This window comes from Nestor notabilis, unplaced genomic scaffold (assembly GCF_000696875.1).
Source record: "Nestor notabilis isolate BGI_N333 unplaced genomic scaffold, ASM69687v1 scaffold14597, whole genome shotgun sequence".
Lineage (NCBI taxonomy): Eukaryota > Metazoa > Chordata > Aves > Psittaciformes > Psittacidae > Nestor > Nestor notabilis.
In genome coordinates this window covers 57,655-81,366 of record NW_009937351.1, presented here as the reverse complement: position 1 = coordinate 81,366, position 23,712 = coordinate 57,655, and the positions used below count along the sequence as shown (strand labels likewise).

General features: G+C 40.8%; 1 protein-coding gene across 1 annotated transcript in view; it reads left to right on the top strand.

Annotated features, from left to right (window-relative positions):
• The window catches only part of NRP1 (neuropilin 1), a gene marked incomplete at its 5' end in the record, with an annotated part of 65,702 nt that extends 42,213 nt beyond the window's left edge, over nucleotides 1–23,489 (top strand). Inside the window, 8 exons of the mRNA XM_010018798.1 lie at nucleotides 144–288; nucleotides 3,224–3,307; nucleotides 6,332–6,391; nucleotides 13,493–13,630; nucleotides 17,715–17,986; nucleotides 18,483–18,576; nucleotides 20,160–20,219; nucleotides 21,471–23,489. Of these exons, the coding sequence (XP_010017100.1) occupies nucleotides 144–288; nucleotides 3,224–3,307; nucleotides 6,332–6,391; nucleotides 13,493–13,630; nucleotides 17,715–17,986; nucleotides 18,483–18,576; nucleotides 20,160–20,219; nucleotides 21,471–21,760 (1,143 nt within the window). The remainder of the gene's footprint in view (nucleotides 1–143; nucleotides 289–3,223; nucleotides 3,308–6,331; nucleotides 6,392–13,492; nucleotides 13,631–17,714; nucleotides 17,987–18,482; nucleotides 18,577–20,159; nucleotides 20,220–21,470) is intronic.
• Nucleotides 23,490–23,712: the final 223 nt, after the last annotated feature.

Sequence of the window (23,712 nt, the reverse complement as noted above, 5' to 3'; positions counted from 1 at the left end):
GGACAGGAATGCCTGACACTTACTAAGCAGTTAGAATCTAGCCTACTCTTCACCTAATTCAAAGACAAGAGAATGAAGGAAAAAAGGCAATTGTTGAAAGTAGCTTTTTTCTTTTAACAAGTAGCATTTGTCGTGCTTTGTAGACTTTTGAAGGCAACACCAACTATGACACGCCTGAACTGCGGACTTTTGAACCTGTAACAACTAGATTCATCCGTGTCTACCCTGAGAGAGCCACACACGGAGGACTGGGGCTGCGAATGGAGCTGCTGGGCTGTGAACTCGAAGGTAATTGCTCTGCTAGAGATGAATGCACATTATTATTTTCATAAATACATTCCCTACTTGGACGACTGCTGAACAGTGTTGTGTCTGCACAGGCAGCATGTCGGACTTTCGCTTCCATGACTCCCATTAGTGCTGTTTCTTGGTCTAATCAGTTCTTTCTCTTCAGACATTTGAATATGCCCAAGGCACAAATATTATTCTTTCTCCCATTCCTTGCCTGAATCACAGTGATATTCTCCACGTGGTTTTCTGTTCCCTTAAGCAGCCTTCCGATTATACTTTTGAGAATCATAGAGCTATTAGGAGAGAATAAAGACAGGAAGTTAAATTTTATGTTACCATGATACAACCCTGGAAGAGCTGTTTTCTCAGAATGCAGAGGGAGCTTTGCACTAAATGTAGCAATTATGTCCCTTGCTCCTTCAAAGGTTGTGAAAGTCATACCAGACGCTATGGTGGCCAATGATTACTTGGCTGGAGAGTGTCTGTGCTGCTCCTTTAGGGGGATAAAGGGGACCTCATTATTCCTTACCAAGTTTAATTTTGCAACAGTGTGTAGGAGGTGAAAGACCAGGAAAAGCAAAGTTTAGACATTTATCCTTGGACTGTGACACGAAGTCAAGCTTTAATTCTTGTTATATAAACAATAATTATATAACTTCATAGATAACTGTAGATAACACTACATTAATTTCACAGTTTTGTCTGGTGGATGATGGTATAGTGGCATGGTTTATAAACCACACAGCTTAACAATACACAGAATAACAAAACATGTTGCACAGGGTTTCATATGATAGCTTGTATAGAAGCAGTTGAACAGGCTCCCAAGATGAATGGAACTGATTGTTCTGCCTACATTTCTTTCTCGCCATTTCTTTCTCAAGGCAGCAAAGTGGAAGGCATTTGCTGTGAGAACTGATGAGTTCTGTGTTGATTTTTTTAGTGAAGATAATTATGCTTTTTACTTGGCCCGGAAAGTGGGGAGGTTGGAAATACTTCTTAATTCCTGAAGGAAACCCTTGTTTCCTGTGGGAATACTTAGTTCCTGCAGACTATTGTGCTACTTGCTCAGAAAAAAAGAAAACCCATCACCTGTCTTATGTAAACTCACAACCTGTGAGCAAAGTCCTTTGGCCGCAGAGTTTCTGTAGCCACCTAGATATTAAAAGTGAGTCCATGGACCACCTTACAAAAACATGCTGCTCAGTGAGATGGAGGAACCAGAGAGGAGACTGACCAGGCGAAACACCTTTGCTTTTAGGCACACTGCAACAACAAGTACAGTTTTTCAGTGGGACACATCTTCCTGCATTTGTCTTTCTGCTATGGTGTACTTTTAAAGCTGTTCACCTGTAAGTCACCCATAGACAGGTGAGGTCAATTCCCATTTACCTGTGGGAGAACCACAGTAAGAAAACTTTGTTGTATAACTGTATCTTAAGGATGGAGTTGAATGAAGGTAAGTCACTTGAGATTTACTGAGCAAGAAAGGAGTTGAGATGAGAAAAGAAGCATGGAAGTAGGCACAGACAGAAGCAGAAATTAGCTCTCCAGCAGTACTAAGCCATGGGAAGTTTTGTGTGCTTGAAGCATCCCAGGGGGCTTATATGAAATGATGGCAGAGATGCAGGCAAGCTTGAGGCTATGCAGGGGCATGAAGATCAAGATAAGAAACTTAACTGGATGTGGAAAGCTAGAGGGAGGTCCCAGAGGGGTTTTCAAAGCAGTGTGGGGAACAAATGCTCTCTGCATAATTCATAATATGAACAGAACTGCTGCTTTAAGTAGGGATAGATTGCACCTGTAAAGCATAGGTCCAGGTCCTAAAGAGCCATGTTTCATTCCAGAATATAGCTACTTCAGAAGCTACCATCCCTCCTGACATATTCAGGCCAAGAAGTCATTGCATGTGATTTTACATGGCCAGCAGGCTCTGGGGGCCTCGGTAAAGGGCAAAGAAGAATCTGAGAAAGGGATGCATTATTTCATAGCTTATAATGAGAGGAAAAGATTGTTAATGAAAATAACAGTAGGTTAGAATAGACAAAAGCCTGGATCACACTCCCAGAGTGGCTATAATAAGCCAAGGAACTTGGCTTATTATTATGAAACATAAACCTAAACATAACACCAAGTATCCGTATTCTGATTTTCCAGATGTGGGTATATTTTGCACATGCTGAGGTATAGATATATTTTCTCAAGCTCTTAACTCTAATAACAAAGGTCAGACCTTATTGGTTATGCAGCAGCTACCAGATAGTCATCACCAATGAGAAGCAGGCAGGTGGCCGGGAGGGATGACTGACATCACTGATGTCTTATTTATTTATAACTTTAATGAAAACAAAAGAAACTCCTTCCGTATCTCCTTATTGAGGTAAAAGTGATTGTACATCACACTGTCTTCCTGCCACTGTTGCTAGGACTCTGCTCAGACATTTCCTCTCTCACATGTGCTCTGCAGAGAGGTCTTCAGCGATGCGGTGGATGCTGGAAAACTACCACTTTAGGCATGCACCCCTCTGGCTCCTCTGTACAGGCCTATTCACAGGGATTTTGGTCTGCAACAAAACAATGGGTTTTCTACCTCACCCCTCAAAACTCCCATTCTGCCTTGCCAGGCTTTCACTCTTTGTTGGTAGGAACAACAAACACTCATCAGCCAGTGATTAGGCAGTCAGGGGCTTTTGCTGCCCAACTCTGCTCAGCCCTTGAGCTCAGATATTGCAGAGTGCCTCAGTTGCAAGGAGGCAGAACAGATTCATCCTATTGCAAAGAAATACCAACTAACCTGCAAAGTAAGGTTGCTTCATTCCTGAGATACAACATGTGAAGACAGCACATGGTGCTCATCAAAATGTTCCTGCCAATTAATTGCATGGTGATTCTCTAGCACATGTTTTAACTGAATGACTGGATTTTGTTTCAGCTCCTACTGCTGTCCCTACGGTTTCTGAAGGCAAGCCTGTGGATGAATGTGATGATGACCAGGCAAACTGTCACAGTGGCACAGGTGATGACTACCAACTGACAGGTGCAGAAACCATCCTCATTCCATTGCAGCTTCACTGTAGCTCATATCCATCACCAGTTACCAGCTAAATGTTTGCACTGATTTAATGACTCAACATAAATGGACATTGGTATGCAGTTCATATTGTCAGCGCTGTCAAAACATAGGCATCTGCCTTTTACATACGACAATCCTTTTGATTGTTTTCTCAGCTATGTAATTTTTGAAGCAAATAATAGTGCCTAGCTGGAAGAGAGGGCAATTTTTTTTAAGCAGGAATTTTGTCTAATCAAATGTCCTAATCAAACTTTCTCTTATTAAGAGAAAAGCTGGACAAACCTTTTTAGGTTTCTTGTCTGAGACTGAAGAACTCAAAATGAAATATTGTTTAGATTCGAGATATATATACGCTTCCAAACCTGAAATTTAGCATAGGACTCAAATCTCAGCCCCAATCCTTTCCCAGACAGAAAAAAATGAGAATTATTTCATCAAAGCATACTCACACATAGACTGCCAGATGTATTTCCATGAGCTTCCCCACTAACACTGCATTACAGCCACAGAGGGACTGATGTTCTCCAAGCTGCCATTACTAGCAGAAAGATAGGAGGGAGAGACATAACATAGTCTGCATCTGGAATGGAGGAAGCTTGCTAGTGTTTGCGTTTTTCCACTTTTGCACAGTATCACTGTGCTTCTGAGAGACCCGGCACTGCAGCACTACGTTTTTGATTTCTTCTTAGAGGTCACTTGCTCCACAAAGCTCTGGGCCTGTTTAATGAGATCTTCCTGTAGCAGATCTATACATCTACAGTAATTGAGCTTATTTTTGGACATAGTGACACAAGTTATTTCATCACTGCTCCTTAGTATGCTTATCTAATAAATGTTTATTGCTTCTTATATCCATGATATAAAATAGCATTAAAATCTGGCAATAGGTGTCCAAGAAGACATTGGGAAATCTTGGGTAAGAGATTGGTTTTTCAGAAGGTGCCAAGTAGAACATCTGACAGCAGATATAAATGAAAGTGCAGTTTCAGCATCGAACCCTTTATGGGCTTTGCCAATGTCTCCTGTAAATTCACGTTGCACATCATAAATCGAAATACAGTTCTTGAGTGGAAAAGGCACTGCACGGTCACTGTCACTGTTTTTCAAATCAGTATCCCACATGAATCTTACTTTTTGAAAACAGCCATGCAGGGAGTCTGATAAAATAGTCAGTACTGTGTTAAGGCGGCTCAGAAAGCTTTCAGTCTTACTAAACATTGTAATTTATTTATTTTTCTGAAAGGCAAGAACCAGGTCAGGAAACACTGGGGCTTTCTGCAAAGCCCTACACTGAGAGGGCTGGCTTGCAAAGCCCAGTAAGTAGAGACATATTTCATATGGATAAAGGCTGCGTCAGGGGAAGGAGACAGATCTATGCGAGCACCTTGCCTGTTCACTCGTAGCCTCTGCACTTCAAGGAGCTCATGACTGCATCCCACATGCCCCTTAGGGAAAGCTTGAAGCAGATGAAACTCCTGGCAATTTTCGCAGGTTGTACTTAGGGAGCAGTTTATGATCTCTAAAACAATGGAACAAACGCCAGCCTTTCTGAGCATGAGCTCTTTTGGGAAATTGAACCTATTTCAATACTAAAATTGAAAATACTACTTTGCCCTTTTACAGATGTGCAGACACTTTCATATAATTTACTACTGTACCACCTAGAACCCTGAGCAGTGCATGCCCAGTTGTTCTGGACACTGCAGGAACACTGCATTGTGCTTATGTTACTTGTAACACTAAAATGCACAGAAGTGACTTTACCAATAATTTCTTTGTAAATATTCTTTTATTCCTCCAAAATGCTTGGAAGGGAAGCATGTAAATCTCACGGCCCCTTAAGGACACAGGGCAGTGCAGAGAGGATTTTGTCAGTGCCTTACCCTCTTTTATCCTCTCCTGGTGCAAGTGTGGCAGCCACGTTCTCATGGGTGAGACAGTTAAGAGTCGCTTCACTGCTAGCACTTGTACATATGTGAGTATCACAATGAAGCCTCCCTTGCAATTAACTGTAATTGTGCTGTAGGCCGGATTCCTTCCTGCTGTATTTGGACCCCATACAGAGCTACTCTATTTGCGTGGCTTATAGCATTTCCCATCAGATCATTCTCACCAACATAAAGCTGATATAGCTTGGGCATTCATTCTCATTGGAAGTCATCATAGCCATCCTTTCTATAATGCTTTAAGCATTTGCTTCCTGGAGAAAAGAAAAGCCATTCACTGGTAATCAGCACCCCACAGGCACGTTTATAATTGTGCTAATTTACTTTTTGTTTCCTTTATCAATATAAGGCTTGCTTTAAAAAGTCAAGTATTTTAAAAATATCAGTTAATGAGCTTAGGAGAGGTTTATGACCCCACTCACCTCTTGCTCATCTGCCTGAAGAAGAAGACAAAGGGGAAGTCCTCAATTCCTCCTGCTTTTTGAGACAGAAGTGAAACCTGTCTTTGACTGTAGCCTAAATATGGGCAATTCCCATGCTTCTCTGTTGTGAGCTGGTCTCACAACGGAGCTATGAAACAGCACACAGGGAGGAACCCAGCATGGCAGGGGCTGGAGGACCTCATGTCTCTGATATGAGAAGCAACATGTCAAGGGTGAATGCGTAAACTGGTGAGGGTTAGGATTGCTACAGAGGTCATTCACTGACTTCCCATGTGATTTGGAGGAAATCAGTGTCTATAAAACAAGGATGGCCACTGGGACATGGCGAGGATTGATTAGGTGGTGTTTGCAAGGATTCCAGAGATATACAGATTTATTAACGATGAGTTCTTGTTTTCTTTTTCGGTAAAGGAAACAAGATCTTTAATGTCATATTTTCATGCTTAAGCTCACATACTCAGTTACCTACATGTCTAATACAGACAGTAATATTTCAGATTTATATATAGGATATTCCTAATGACTGCTGTGTCCTTGTTGTGTCCCATGTATCATGATACGCATAATTTCTTTTCCAGGTGGTACTACAGTGCTGAATACAGAAAAGCCAACAGTAATAGACAATACGTTACAGCCAGGTAAAAAAATATATTTTCTTATTAAAAACATAATAAATTCCATACCCAAATTTCATGCCAGAGACAAAATAATGAATTGCAGCACTTCCTGACTTCCCATTCCATAGAAGTCTCTGAAGTAAAGAAGCATCTGGTCTCTCAGCTCTGTACAGTAAATATTTTATTCTTTTCATCCACATGTAGAAACAGCAGAGAACAAGATTTCCTTCTGCATCAGCAAATGCCAAATGCTGACAAAATTATAATAACTTAATCACACAGAGCTTAACATGCCATGTTTAAATGTGGCATGTCAGTGACACAAAGTGTGGTTGCAAACGCCAGGAAAACAAAAACAGAGCCACACAGGCCCCCTCACTATTTATATCCGTGGTTTTACAAAACTGAGGCAAGTAAAGTTTGCCAGTTTCCTTCACCAGGGAGCTGGCAGTTTTACAATATCGTTTTCTAGCAAGTTTTCTCAAAATGGGGTTACATGAACCGCTACATGAACTTGAAAGGGAAAACCAAGTTGTCACTGGCAGCAAGTCCTTTTTACTTAATCAATACAGTAACTAGCAGCTTTTAAAATCCTTCATTTGCTGCTTCCACAGATTTCATACCACTTTTTTAATATCCTGTACAATTTACTGTGAGTGGGGGAAAGGATAGATTTGGGTAGAAAACCCAAATTCCAAAAACTGTGAGCACCAGTTTAAAATACTTTGCATTAGTAACTGTGGAGCAGTAAAGAGGTCAGTTTTCAGTTACTCCCATTTCCTCCATTAAAGCACAGTCAGGCACAGTCTTGCAAGTGATTTATTAACAGGGTGGGTAAGTGTTTATCATTGTTTCCTCAACCATATGACACAATCCACTCTTGCTTCAAGTGAAAGAAAGGCACTAATAATGCAAAAGTTTCCTAAAGAACACTGACGGTGGCAACCTGATTAAGAGATAGAGCTGACTTATCTCAAGTGTTGTTCTCGGCTTCTGCGTTCTGATATTGCAGAGGCAAATGCTTTTACTTCCCTCAAAATTTGTCTCCAGGATCATCCAATCGGCTTAGTCAGCACACACTATTTCTGGCTCTGCTCTGCTTTATGAGCAGAGGGAGATCGTGGGGTACTGGTGCAGTGAGAAACACGATGGCAGGCTGGCCTGCCCTTGTGGGACACCTCTCCACATTGCTCTTCCACAGCCAGCATTGCTGAGGGGCTGGAGGGCTGCCCGGGAGCCACAGTTCAGAAAGCGGTGGGGAATGCAAGGGAAGAAAGGGTTCTGTGCGGTGGTTTTAGCTTTCTATTTGCTGAAATGAAGGATTTTTCACAGGGGTTTTTTACTATCTTCTTGCATTTCAACAAACTGCACATTCATAAAGTGCCTCTGTACAATGCAGTTTTCATCCCTCCTCTCCAGTGCCAGTTGCATTTGCAGGTTTTGTTTAATCCCCTTGGCATAGGTGGGACTCTCCAGTAACAGATAGACTGTTTCTGGCAGAGATTAAGATATCCTCATTTTCTCTCCTTACTTCCCTCCTGCACCACCTTTGCCTTTGATGAGCCAAGTTTTTTCTCTGCTAAAGGAGTTTCCGAGGTTCCCTTCAGAGCATGCCAATGTTACTTCCCTGCACTGTGCTGGTAGGAACTGTTTCCTTCCAGGGAATAAGGGACAAGTTCACATCCCAGACTTCAGGCTCCCACATGGCAGCGCATTACAAAGATCATAGATAGAGATCAGTCAGATGCTAATAAATAGGAATAAGGTTTCCAGAATCTCCAGTTTAAGACATAAAAGTTTCCAGCTGCTTCGTAATCCCTCACTGAAAACCAGCCAGAATACTCTCAAAAAGGGACAGACAGAAATTGCTCTCAACATGAGGAAACCCCTCCTGACACGAAAGTGGTGTAAGCGTTTCCTTATGCTGAAGGGGCATGGCTGGACCTGGCTGGCCCAATGAAGCACATTGGAGTAAGGGGGCATGTAGTTGGTAGCAAGAGTCTGCTATGGCACTCATGGATAGTGTAGTTTAAACTGGCCTTGAAGATACAGAGCTGATCAGGGCCCTCCTGGCTCTCAGCTTTCTGAGGGTAAACGCACTCCAGCTCTTTCAGCTATTTTCAAGTTGAATAAAGTAACTTAACATGCCAAGGACTAAGCCTTCAGCTTCAGCTTTAATTCGCTCTAGGGGCTGGTTTACCTTTAGATGCTAGTACACCTCAAGGTAAGTGATGAGCTCCAAGCTGAAGAGTTATTCCAGATCAGTTGCCAGTTGCAAGCTCCAGCAGGTAGCCCTGCACGAGCTACAGCATGCCCAGTGCTGGCCACAACAGCTTGTCCCACAGTGACTGGGGACAGAGATTTACCAGCCCTCTCAGTAACAGCACCTGCTGTGGCACAGGTACTTCTGTAATAGCTGCTAACACCACGTATCACTGTCCTCCTGCCTGCATTCAAGCCCGCAAACACCCCTAATCTTGTTATCCCAGACTAACATGCTTGTGTATGTCAAAGCCTGAGATTATCCTATTCCAACCAGCTTTCATACACTACAGAAACAGTTAAAAGCAAATAGCTGGAAAGCCTCAATGTATAAACAAGCTTTCCATCAAGGAGACTTTTACAGTTCATTTCAAGGGGACTGAATTGTAAGAAAATAAAAAAGAATCATGATTTCAAACTGCTGAAGATGTTTAGAGGTTTGGATTTTTTTTAAGATAGGATCTACTTTCCTCCTCAGACTTAAAAAGATGCCTTTAAGAAATCTGTCAAGGTAAATACCTTTCAGGCCTCAGTCCTAAGACCCACCAACATCTAATCTTTTTGAATTCATCTTTTTCAATTCCAAAGGACTATTCGAAATGCTTGGCTCTTAGCTGTTTACGTACAGAGTAAGCTGTTCATTTACATTATGTGCTCTCAGCATGTAAGCTCAGTCCTTTGTAAAGCAGACTGTTCAAAAAGTATCTTGTTTTTCACACATGTAATAGCTATTGCAGAAAAATAACTAAGACATCCCGAGGTTAAAATGTATGATAAGAAATCATTTAAAGGTAGAATAAGTATGATTCTCATTTATGGTGGGACAACTTTGCATCAATAAAGGGATATTAAAGCAGTTAAATTATCATTTACTATCATTTAAGGTAATTCTGTGCTGCCAGAATAAGTCATATAAAAAGGTGAAATGCAAATATGAATCAGACCCAATATACTACTTTGAAGTGGTCCAAATTATGTTTGTAATTTCCCATTTTAATGTTGATTTACCATTTGGCAAGAGCATCGTACAGAGAATTTTCATAGCATCTTTAATGCCATCATGCTCCTTCTTGCCTGTTGTTGGAGGAGTTATAAAAATATGTCAAAGTCTGTGGGCCACGAAAGATTAATGGACTTGGAAGAAACTCACTCAACTAGATTTTCATATTACTTTCTTGTTCATGTGCAGTAATGGTTCCAGCTGTGAGCAAGATGTGGTCAAGAAATACAGCTGTTGGTTATTGTTCGAGAGGATAAATCTGTTTTAATTCAGTATCACGTACCCTACATTTTGAAAAAGGCATATGGGATTTCGTCACACCTCCCTCTCAAATTCTCATCCGAACTGCTGCTATTTGGTTACATAATAGCTGGTTTTCTTCATCCTCTCAATACACACAAATACAGAGATCAATCACCTTTAGGCAGGAGAATTATCCTAGCAGGGGAATGGGCCAGCACTGCAGAGGGAGCCCCCCAAATGCTACTCTCCCTACTTTTCTTCCTTCCACCAAAGCTGCCAAGCTATAGTTCAAGGACAAAGAAGAGGACAGATTGCCTGTAGCTTACTGCGAGCTACTGTATCAGCACCATGGGACTGAAATAGAAATGTTGAACTATTCTGTCTTTTGCTGGGGCAGATCCATTGTCCATGCGACTAATGAACCTACCCTGATGCTACAAGTGTCTATTATTAATTGGCTAGCACGTCTATTTTTTCTTTTTATGGGTCCCTGGGAGAAGTATTGGAAGAGACGTAAGAAAAGACTATAAGAGATGGCATGTTTAAGGAGCCCATAAAATGAGAGCACTCTGAAATTCCTTGCCTTTGACCTTCAATCCCATTGCTGTGATTGTCTAAGGAATATATTGACGCAATCACTTTTATGAAAACAATAGAAACCAAGCAAGAAATAGCTAACTGAGAGCAGGTGAGTGCTCAAATCTGCTCAATTTCAGGAGATTCTCATTAACTTCTGCGTGGAAAAGAAGTTCATTTTTATGCTACACCATGCTGTCTCCGAGTCCAAAGCCAAAGAACACAGGCATGGCCAAAGCATATCAGACTTAGGCTCTTTGCCAATTCCGTGGACTAGATATATTTCAAATGGAAGTGTAAGAAATTCCTTATTAGATGGTGCTTGAAGTTTAGCTCTGTTTTAAAGCTATCCTTCTAATCCCAATGTTCAGAGCTGGCTTCAGAACCAAAAAGCCATGAACCAAAAGACTTTTGTCATTCTCTCCACTTCAGAATTAACAATTTAATTCTGGATATTTTCCTTATCCATTTCAGTGTCCAGTTCTTTTTTAATTGTGTTCAGCCTTAGCAGCATTTGAGGGAAGTATCTCTCACATCATACAAGAATTTTTTTTCCTTTGATCTACATTGAACTTCACTGGATATCTACCAGTTCTATGAAATGGAGAAGACAGAATAGTATAATCTTTCTTCTCTGGATTCTTCACCCATTTACATACTTCTGCTGTGTCTTCTGCTATTTATTTTTATTCAGAGTTGAACAATACCAGTCCTTTCAATCTCTTTGTGCTATGTGCTCATTTATGCTGTGTGATATCTTCAGATTGATGTGATCTGTCTACCACTGTTCTCCTTTCTTGTGGTTTGAATACCACACAGGCTATCACTAGCTTTGCATGATATAATCCTTTGGGATTAATAAGATTAATTTTGTTTTACGTTTTCTAAGACCTTTTCTAAAGTTCTGTTTCATGGCTCTGATGTCGAAGCCATGCAATATAGCTCTCCTAGGCCTCCTTGACAATGAAAGGCTATTTTTCATGAACTTAAAAACCTTTAATTCTTTTCAATGTCACTCTGGTTCTTTAAAAACTCCCCTTGATTTTCAGATGTCCCCTTTTGGGCAAGATGCCTTTGATCATGGCCCCATTGTCTAGAAAAAAAAAATATACCGAAGAAAGAAACATAATGGATTGCCTTTCTGCACTCATATGTGCACAGGCTGAGTTCTGCCTCTTTAGAGTGTTGAGCCCAAAGAGAGATTATTCACCATGATCTGCCCCTTTCCTAGAGAGGTCCAGGTCCTCCAGGAAACATGTTTTCTCCATATTGAATTCCCGTTCCAGACATTATCTGTTTAATTCATTTGTTCCCAGCTAGCATGCCGTATTCGTGACAGTGTGGAGTAGACCCCTCTGGAGGCCAGCGGGAGGGAGGGGGGAGGCAGGCAGGATGGGGCAGATGAAAGGAAGGAGCAAAGAATGAGGGCTCAGTAAGGAGAGATGTCACAGCACAGCGGAGGTACTAACAGGCAGAGGAGAGGGGCAGGAGCTGCTGTATGCTCAGACCTCTCTGATGACAGAAAGACATTTTCTAGGGGCCAGAGGGGAGAGGTCATAGGGGCTGCAATGCATGAATCCAGTGAGTTGAGTTAAAACTGTGTCCAGGAGCAAGAACCCACCAAACAAGGACACAATAGGCAAGGAGATAAAGATAGATGAACCCTTTTTATGCCCATTCTATCTCAACCTCCTCACCTGCGGTTTTGTCCATGTTGATAAAATGATCATTCTAGTTTACTTTTTCTCTAAGTTCTGGGTTGTGAGTTCAAAAGCCTTTCCAGTCTTCCCTGCACAGTTCACTATGTGGAGGAGGTCTTTGCCTCTTCAGACTAGAAGAGCTCTACGTCAAAGCCGCAAGTCCCAACACACTTCCCATATTTCTCCATATTTTCCCACAATAAACAAAACACATTCTAGGGTTACATTATCTTTCTTGGCTTTTTTTTTTTTTTTTTTTTTAATAATGGGCAAGAAACACAATTCTTCCCTCAGAGCTGATAGTGATGGGAGCACAAAGTCCTTTGTTCTTAGTCCATACTTGTACAAAGCATCTCATTAAAGTAAACCTAAGTTATTCCTCTAATAAGGCATGAGTAATGCCTGAGAAAAGACTTAAGGATTTGGTCACATTGCTGTAGGAAGGGTATTGCTCTATTGGGAATTGCCCTTGCTCAAGGTGAGGTAAAAGTTCATACCAACAGGGTAGGAACCAAAAGCCCAAAAGATTTCAAGCTGCTTCTGAAAATAAGAAGTGCAAGAGATTTATGTGATATCTTTGTATAATCTTTCCATTAAAATTCTAAGTTCTACTGAAGAAAATAATCTACTATACATTAAACCTTTGGGCAGAATTGAAGAGAAGCTGAAACAAGATATGATCTCATTCTGACCATAATACCAGACTTCCCTTGTTTTACGTGGAGCTTGTTTTGAAGCTTATTTTGAATTCATTTGGCAGTCAGCCACATTTGTCCCTTTTCTGTCTCAATTTGTCCATTTCAATGCTGCCATCTTGTGGGCCTACTTAACTGTCTAGAAGATGCTGAAATAAGTTCCTTGCTGAAGCCACATACTATATGTTTAACCAGAAATTCTTTCCTGCCAAGGACATTCCATTAGTGTTTCTGCCCTTTCTTATTTTTGTCCAGATCTCATGTTGAATTGTTGCAAAATGTTGCATTGTTATGGTACAAATAGATATTGAAAATTCAGAAAATGCTCGTGATAAGAAAGCCAGAGCTTTCTTTTTGAGTCATTTATGTTACAGCATAGTTATCAGCTAATGTGGGCAAATCAGAAGAATTAATCTAACCACAAAAATCCCAAAATATGGGTCATAAAGAGACAAGAAACAAGCACATAATTTACTAGAAACGGTCATTCTTCATCTGTTTCCCAGCAGAGCAGATCTTACTATGGCTTCTCAAAGAGGAATGGTTCTGTTAATGGTCAAACGCATGTGTTTGGTTTTGAAGTGCAGAATCTGAATTATGCAATTAATAGTTGCATTTCTTCCCTCCTTTCCCTCTTTCCTTGTAGAGCTGCCACTATACAACTTCAACTGTGCCTTTGGCTGGGGATCCCAAAAGACTTTGTGCCACTGGGAGCATGACAACCAGGTGGATTTAAAGTGGGCGATCCTCACCAGCAAAACTGGTCCAATTCAAGACCACACAGGTAATCATGAGTTCATGATTTAGCTGGTTTACATGGGAAAAGGTGGTTCTGTTTTAATACCAACATGCCCTCCAAAGCCGCAAGAGATTAAATTATACCTAAGACATGTAGAGTCACAAGGATGATTCTCTAGGCAACCTTATCTGTTATATGTAGTCACAACTGACCATAATTGTTCTTTCTGTTGTGAAATAAAAATCAATTACTGTCAGGAATTGAAGATATTCCCTTGCCCCTGGATAACTATCAGTCTGGGGTAGAAAAAAAATCTGAATGACCAGTATGTTGCCAATATCACTTACCAAGTGATACAGTCATGAACAGACCTCACATTATTCCTGTTTGTGGTTACAGGGCCTGCCCACCACCACAGAAGGGTATTGTAAGTGAAACTTCCCAGATGGACAAATTTCCATGCCCTCCGCCTCTCCAGCAGGAGTTGGAGGTTATAGCCATCCCTTTGCTCACACACAGTTTTTCCAGAGATATCACCCTGGGAAATTGATTGGTTGGTTTTGTGGTATCTAACTCATGGCTCTGCATAATTAGGCCATAAATACACTGCTGGCTAGTGGAGAAGGAAGGGCGTTATGTGACCTGCACAGCCTCTTGCTTTAGTGTTCTCTCTTGCATATGTGCAGATTAATCAAATGTGTTCAGATAAATCCCCCTTCCCACTTCTGCAATCCCTTTGCCTAATGAGAATGACAAGGAAATTAGACAAAATTGGACTTTTTAAATTCTGAGACACTTTCAATTGAATCTTAAGACAAGTACAGTAGTTTCAGGGAAAAAAAAACTTATAATACTTTGACTATAAATGGCATTGTACAAATAAATGGCATCAAATTAACTAAATGCAGTTAGCTGAAATGAAGGCTGTAATGGTGGAAAAATTGATGTAAAGTGAAATGGCTCAGTAGGATCTGACATTGAAAGGAGGTTAAAAGCTATGTTAGCCAGAGACTGACAAAATCTAAAAGGCATGCATAAGTAAAGCTCTAATTAAGACAATGAAGACAGAGTTCCTGACCCAGCACTGCGATAATATTCTGGAAATGAGAGCTATCTGCACTTTGCCATGAAGGATTATAGAGAGGCTGAACCTGTTTTCAATCAAGAGATGAAGAAATTATATTCTTCAAATGAGTTTTTGTTGTTTCCGCTGGGCCCTGCTAGGGCAGAAGACGTATTTGTTCTATTAGCTGTAGCTGCCTGTAAGTCACACAGGCAGACCCTTTTTCTCCTTACTGCACTAACTTTCAACGTCTTCCAAAATTTTCCTTCAACTCTAAGGGCATCTTCACCTGCCAGGTTTACCATTCACCTGCCAGCAGGCACAGAATGAATGGGGGTGGGGGTGAATGCAGACCATGAGCAGTCTGAATGGCACTGATGTCCCAAACAAGCCCCTCAATGTGACCACTACACAGCAAGGCCACCCTAGTTATTGGGAGAACTTCAATGAGCAGCTCCTAGGCATATCTTTCTCTCAGTTGCACATGTATAAAGCTGAAGAAGCGCCACGGAAGTGATCTTCAACAGCAACTGCTTTAAGACAGCAGGATACGCTGTATGTCACTTCAAATTATACATGTTATGATTAAATCTGACCAGAGTTAGGTCTTCCAACTGAGACAGCCATCCTAATGCTGTGATTATCTTCTTTTTTTTCCTCCCTTTGGATTTCCCCATCACCATTCTCTGATGAGATTTGCACGTTGTGCTGCCCTCCGCATAGACATAAAGCTGGAAACAATACATTGCTGAAGAATCTGGGCAAGATATTACTGCAGTAAGATAGAAAAAAGAAAAAAGATAAAAAAGAGAGACTATTTTCTGGGGCAGTTTAACATCATCTTCCCCTATAAAATTTTTTTCAAAGACCAGATAATTCCACATGCATATTGGCCAAGATACCTCTGTTACACCTCTGACAGCCCACAGAAAAATCCAAACAAAAGAAAAAGTCCTTGTATCATGTTAGAAGAAATATTCGTCTTTCTCATTTATTTCTCATTCTTTCCCGCTCCTCTTTGATCCTAGCTCATCTTTACTACCCTGTCCTTCTTATGCCTCCCAGAGTAGCAGTGCTCATCTTCCCTTCTTCATTGGTGCGGGACTATACCATTGCAATCCAGCAAGGCTCAATTCAAGAATATCTTGTATAAGTAAAGACCAGTGGTGAAAAAACACCACCCTTCCAAAACATCTTCTTTTGCCTCTTTGTAATTTTGTTTAAGCACGGGAAGGGACTCTTCATTAGGGACTCTAGTGGCAGGACAAGGGGTAATGGCTTTAAACTTAAACAGGGGAAGTTTAGGTTGGATATAAGGAAGAAATTCTTCACAGTGAGGGTGGTGAGGCACTGGAATAGGTTGCCCAAGGAAGTTGTGAATGCTCCAACCCTGGAAGTGTTCAAGGCCAGGCTGGACAGAGCCTTAGGCAACATAGTTTAGTGTGTGGTGTCCCTGCTCATGGCAGGGGGGCTGGAACTAGATGAACTTAAGGTCCTTTCCAACCCTAACTATTCTATGATTCTATGATTCTATGATTAGTATAAACAGACATATCTACACTTATTTCGGCAGTTGAGGAACAGTATTTCTTATTCTCCTTACTGCTTTCAAAATAACTTTATACCAGTGCCAGTAAATGCTGTCTCCATCCTTTTGTGTGAGTGCATTCCACATGCAATCTATTCTTACACATACTGGGATGAACTTCATATTTTTCAGTATAACTGTCTACAAAGAAGCTGTTCAAAAGCTGACTGGAATGGATGTCTGGCTGGTGTAAATCAGAAGCACTTCTCTATAGTCAGTACCTTACTTAGCAATTTTCTGTTACCAAACTAATCACACTCCCATGTGCTTCTGTTCCTGTATGATTAAGCAAGTAATTTTCCAAGTTAAGGGTACTAGGTGTTCAGATTTCAACCTTTATAAATCCATATACTCTTCAGAAAATACTAACCATAATCTTACTCTTCCGAGAAATGGCTCATAAATATGCAGACCCTAATATATTATTACAAAAATCAAGGGAATAACTCTAGCACCATTCATGATAATACTCAGACTCTACATAGGAGCACCGTTTAGAACTCAGTTCCTGATCTCTGACAATGACAGTTCAAAGCTATTTTATCCTCCAGTGTTCTTCCCATTCTAATCTCGCCTTCTCAAGCACAGATTACTTTAAACAGAGATTAAAAATAGCTCTTTGCACAATTAATATAGAGTAGGCCCAAGGGATTTCTGTCTAGCATGCTGAACTAGTTTTTTACTAGGGCTGGCTGTCTTCAGGAGGTGCGTGCTGACTAATGAAGCATATGCTGTCGCATCAAACATGCTTTTGCCTTCTTCCCTGAGCAAAAGCAGATGCCTTGTGTGTGCCACATAGTGAACATGTCACAGTTCACTCTCTGCACAAAACATCCCAGTGAACAGCAACAGAGACTGCCAGAAGAAATCATAAAATCATAGAATGGTTTGTGTTGGAAGGGACTTTTAAATTAAAAGTCATCTAGTCCAACTCTCCTGCAGTGAGCAGAGACATCTTCAACTAGATCAGGTTGCTCAGAGCCCCTTTCAACCTGACCTTGAATGTTTCCAGGGATGGGGTATCCACCACGTCTCTGGACAACCTGTTGGAGTGTTTCATCACCCTCATTGTAATAAATTTCTTCCATCTCCCCTCTTTTAGTTTAAAACCATTTCCCCTTGTCCTATTGCTACAGGCCTTGCTAAAAAGTTTGTCCCCGCTATTCTTATGAGCCTCCTTTAGGTTCTGAAAGACTGAAATAAGGTCTCCCCTTCTCTAGGCTGAACAACCCCAACTCTCTCAGCCTTTCCTCACAGGAGAGGTGTTCCATCCCTTGATCATTTTTTCTTTTTTGGCCCTCTCCTTAGAGCACATCAGCTTTCCTGAGCTTCCAAACCAACGTACTCCAACTCTTGGTTGTGAGGCTTGACCCGTCAACATGGAAAGAGAGCAAAATGATCAGGGGTGGTTGGGGCTTCTTAGGCAAACAAAATGAAAACTAGTGGCTGTTCCTAACACAGTCCTTCTGTCACAGTAGGAGATGGCAATTTCATTTACTCGCAAGCTGATGAAAGCCAGAAAGGCAAAGTCGCCCGACTGCTGAGCCCCGTAATTTACTCGCAGAACTCTGCCCACTGCATGACTTTCTGGTACCACATGTCCGGCGCACATGTCGGCACCCTGAAGATCAAGCTGCGGTACCAAAAGCCAGATGAATACGACCAGGTGCTGTGGACCCTGAGTGGGCATCAGGCAAACTGCTGGAAGGAAGGACGTGTTCTTCTTCACAAGTCTGTGAAACACTACCAGGTAAGCTTGGCTGCTCCTCACTGAACTACCAGAGCCGAGGCCAGTAAGACCTTGCTGGTCATGTTTTGCACGCTGTAGCAGAAGATGTCACTGAAGGATTTATGTAGAGTATTATACCTACAGGTGAGGTGCTGTTCCTGTGACAGTAATAATAGTGGCATATTTCATGGTCTCTCAGCTAACAGTGATACAAGCAATTTGTTACCGAAGACAAGTAAATAGTTTAGAAATCATTTCTCATCTGTCACAAAACTGCATTCTTGGCACAGTTTTTCTCTGATGTAAAAGTTTTTAACGAAGTCTGACATTATATAAATTCACATTTGCATATATAAGTTCATAAAGGCACAGAGTGCAGACTGGCAGGTCACAATCAAGGTACACGTAGATGTGGCATCATGACAAGTGAAGATGTGTGTTAGCAACTAATTAAGATATCCTGAATGCTGCAATTGTGTGTTAACATGAAAATATGAACATTATCTTCTTTTGCCAGGTGGTTATTGAGGGAGAAATTGGAAAAGGAACTGGAGGAATTGCTGTGGATGATATTAAAATTGACAATCACGTAGCACAAGAGGACTGCCGAAGTAAGTATGGATAGCAAGAACATCTCATCCAAAACATTTTTTATTTTGTTTTGATTGCTGGTTTTATCTGTGAAAAAACAATAGCTGATTATTTGCTATATAAGAGGTTTTGCACTGAAAACATCCTGATCTGACCCATAGCTTTATTCATAGTAAGTGCCACTGGTGTCATCTTAGCAATCCACCAACTACGGTATTTTGGATCAGAACTAGCATGCTACTGACATGAGTCACAGCATGTTCACATTCTCGCATCTCTCCCTGTATTTTATATTGCTGCCCTCTTTAAATTTCTCTGCTTTTCCTAATGGTCTTCTCTGTTTTACCTAATGTTCAGAATCCAATTTTGTTTCTTTGCTCTTTTTAGAATACTTAGTACCAAGCTTACTTGAATTTCTTTTAAAGGACCATATCAAACCCTTACAGGGTAGACAGATAGGGTGAAATGGCCCCTACTCTGTCCTCTGACATCCTGCAATTCTGAGTTTGCTATGACTCATTTGCTGTAGTCACTAGCTCCCAGACATGTGGGACCCAAAGTAATGTTAGAACATGGCCTTTTCTACATCTGAGCCAAGATATTCCTCAGATGCTATTTGAGTCCTTTTATTTCTGGCCAGTCTTGGGTTATTCCAGTCACTGCTGATCATAGGTACATTGCATACTGCATGTAATTTGGCAGCAGCAACCCCAGATAAACACAAGCAACTGAACCCTGTCCTTCATGATGGAGATGAAGCAACGACTTTTATGTGGGAGAGCAAAAAGAACTGAGAGCCCTCAGCATTAGGAAGATAAACTTATGCCATGCAAGCTGGCAACACAACTGAGAGCAATAATAGAGGGTGTTCCTCACCTTTTGTAGCTGATATCCTTTTGAGGGTAACATGACAGACTTCAGCTACGTGGTAATTTTACTGCAGGATGAGAAAACTGTACAATATCTTTCTATGACACATTCCATCCTCTGTGGTTCATCATACGTCACCAGAGTGACAGCCGCCAGGAAAGAGAGGCAGGACATACTGCAGTGTCCTCAGTGCCAAGAAGGGCGCTGGGACCACAGTGATTGTATTTACCTGACTCCAGAATGAGAGAGGGAAGTAACTTCTTTCCTATCTCCACATGTTTTGGTTGTTCACACCAAGTGCTGCACAAAGATTTTGGCCTGTGTGAGCTAAAGCCAGAAGCTCTGTCTGAAGCCCAAACACAAGTGGTCTCACTGCAGTCAGTGAAACTATTCTTGTGATTAACTATGCCTATGCTGATGAAGTGTTATGGAATTGGGCTCCAGAATTGTAAATACAATGAATGAGATGCTAATTCATCATACTGATTTCTCTCTCCCAGTCATGGAAAACCCCTGCTGATAACTAAAACTGTGCCAAGACTGGGCGGAGAGGAGTTTTTAAATCTTTCTTTTTTTTCCATTAATTTTCAGAGCCCATCATAATGAACAGTTCTGTCAAGCTGACATAATGATGCTCTGACACAGGAAAATCTGCTATACCATTATTGCCAGCATGATAGTCAATCAGTGTTTGTAACCCTAATAATCAATGTCAATTCTCTTGCTTCATTAGAATCAACCGATGTGGAGAATGAAACAGATGAAGAGGAAGAACTAGAAAGTAATCAAATAGGTAAAAATTGTGTTATTGTTAAAAAGGAACGAGTTTTTAAAGTGTATTTTCATATGAATTTGTGTATCCTAATCATCTATTTATAGATCAGTTTCCTAACTGCGAATTATATTGAGGGAGTTTTATTTACCTAGATCAGATGCTAAGAAAGCTTACATTTATTTGAAGGATATAACAGTTTTACTCTTCTCTGTCACACAGTCTTATGGACTTTGTATTATTTATACCTATCGCCAAATTTGATATACGTAATTTGTTAATTTGTATAGATATATAAGCATGCACACTTAGAACTCCTTAATATTTTGTTATCTAGAAGGCTTGTCCACAGCTGAAGAAACAGCTATTATTACATCTTACAATTTATGACTCGTGCAGTGCCTAGGTAATTAGGCTCAAAACTCTTCAGGCTAATTGTTTCACAGACCTGGCTGAAAATGTCATTTTATGACCAGCCTACCACAGCATTATCATTTTCACTGATGATAGCTGTAAATGGATCATTAAATGGATCATAATTGTCATATTGTCCCAATAATAAAATATACTTGCATTTTTCAGGCAATGAGCTTAATTATCTTTTTTTTCTGTTACAGTCAACATTACTGTTGTTGATTTCAGTGAAAGCAGGGTTTGTCCAAAAGGATTTTTTGGCTTTTTCTGCAACAGCTAGCAGGGTTTGCAAGCTTATTGGAAGTTTTTCATAAGCTGAAAGGATTGAGGGAAAACAATACGATATCCAGTGGGTATTTTACACAAGGAGGCAGAGTGCTCTTCTGTGTCAGTTTTGTCACTATTTCTATTTCAAGGTCCAGTCCTGAAGTCAGGGAAGTGGAGATAGATACAAAATGGCTGCAGATTCCCAACCGATGTCTAAGGCTATAAACATTCAAACTGAGCTGAATGAGATTTAATTATCATTTTCAAGCTAAATACTGCAAGCTGCAAAATATAATTAAAAGGTCTGGTTATTCATTCCCAAGACTCTCACTTAATCTAGGGTAGAATCAGACCCCTACCTAACATGCAGCAGATTGGAGTTTTGGAGAACAGTTTGAAAAAAATCAACAACTGTTTGGGCCGTATTACAGTATTCAGCTATTTGTGACTACCTCCAAGAAGTGAGGTTTTCAGATTATGTAGCAACTTCTGTCAAAAACTTAATGTCCTCTCTCCAAATTTCCAACTCGTCAAACAAAGCTCTAACTAGAATCAGTTCTGAAAATTTTGCAACTCTTTACTCCATTGCAGGGATTACCCCTCCATACCACACAGGCGAGGACTACGATGACAACATCTCCAGGAAACCAGGCAATGTTCTGAAGACCCTAGATCCAATCCTTATCACCATCATAGCCATGAGTGCACTCGGGGTGCTTTTAGGAGCCATCTGTGGAGTTGTCCTGTACTGTGCCTGTTGGCACAATGGGATGTCAGAGAGGAACTTGTCTGCACTGGAGAATTACAATTTTGAACTGGTCGATGGTGTAAAACTGAAAAAAGACAAACTAAACACACAGAATTCATACTCGGAAGCATGAAGGTATAAAGCAACTGGAGAAGTTTCAGAGAATCGGGGTGGAAGGACATAGCTCGGTCGTGCTGGGGAACTGATGATCTTTTACTGTACAGGCTGAAAAGTGCATTGATGACACTGAGCCAAGCTTTTCTCAGGAGCTTCAATGAGTGTGTAACCGATAAACATGGACAACAATCTGTGTTAACAATCTGAATCATGTACAGTCTGCTTTTTCTGTTGGTTTTATTTGAAATAATCAAATGCTGGTGTTGAGACCAAGTATGATTGACTTATAGTTCATTTTGTCTTTCTTTCTCTCCCTCTCTTTTGTTTTCCGTTAATGGTTAATTTTGGTTTTACTGTGCAAAATCCAAGATGCTGTCACAAAACGTATTCAGTGGGGTCCTTTGGATGGACATGCTGTCTGTAGCTCAGTGCCCAGAAAATATTGGAGTAACAGCAATTTAGTGGACTCCTGCACCTGTATTTGTGTATAATTGCTCGTGTTGTGCATAGGCAAAGAAGGGTTAGGATGTTTTTGAAAGTACTGCTGCATCAGTACCGATATAGTGTGTCAGCTCTGTTTATGAAGCAATACAGTCAAATTTTATTGATGTTTTTCAGTGTTGTACTAAATTTTGTGCTTGTGAACTCCATAAAAGAGTATGTGCCATCATCAGACACAACTGGTAACCAAGTGTACTGCCTAAAAACTAAACAAAAAAGTCCTTGGCACTGGCTAGTGTATGTCCTCTCAAGTGCCTTTTTGTTTGTACTGCTTCTCATTGTGTTAACATTAACTACAGCTCTGCTTCTCTGCAGTTGTGCCCTTGTCTTTAATCATATTCTGATGGCTCACCGACTTAAAAAAAAAAAAAAAGTATATTTTAGTGTAAGAAAGTAGCCTCAGCAAGGCAAGGGCAAATCAGATTTGACAACCTGGCTTGATAGTTCTGCTTTCTGTATTTCAACTTCATGTCTCTTGACCCTTTTGTATAAAGCTGCAATATCCCCTTTTATTGTTCTTTCATATAGAATGTATTTTCAAATGTAAAATCTCTCTCCCTGTCTCTTCTCTTTCTCTCTCTCTTTCTCTCTCCGAGTAGATTGCATAAGCATTTGTCATTGCCAAGGAAAGAAAACTGCAGCTTTAACTTGCTGGTAATGGCAAAGGATTTTATTAGAGTTTGTGTTAAAAAAATAAGGGAAAATTCTTAACTTTACCCTCCAAAGTCGAACTTTGGGTTTCTTCTTAACAGCATAAAGTGACAGTATCTTTTTTCCTGAAGTCATGAAACATGTCTTTTATCCTGAACAGCTTGCCTGTTAATTACACTGGGGAAAACGACTCCCATACTGAAAAGATTGCCTTTACAATGAGAAACTTTCCTCCTCCTGCCCCTACCTAAACCCAGAGTTCTGTTCTCTCAGTAAGCATGCATTTTCATGCTAATCAATGCTAATTGGGCTTACACATGGGTACTGAGGGCAGAATAAAATCCCACAGTGTATGTAGGGTATGTTCTTACCATCCCGTTATACCCAGTTGGCATTTCATACCAGGAGGTTTCTGTCTGACCAGAAGTGCAGATAGTGACAGATTCAGTGAGCTGTGTAATGTAACCTGTCGGGAAAATGTGTTTGACAATTATGTGGTCATTTTTTTATATTTTCGGACAAATATTATTAGACAAATAATATTCAACAGCCTATGCAGCTGGTCCAGCAGGGTAAAAAGAAACGAGAGCATGTTTCCCACGGGGGTGCATAGCAGGAGGCAATGGGCCAGAGGGATCACTCCCCTCCTACAGGTGGAAGGGAGCCCCATGGTTTTCTGCAGTGAAAACAGCACAGCACACAGTACAGCCATAACTGAAGAAGCAGTGGAGCAAGGCAGCTTTAACCTTCCCCTGAGTATCTACCAACCAGCAGATAAAACCAGTGCAAAAATAGGGAAAGGAATGTCCTGCAAAG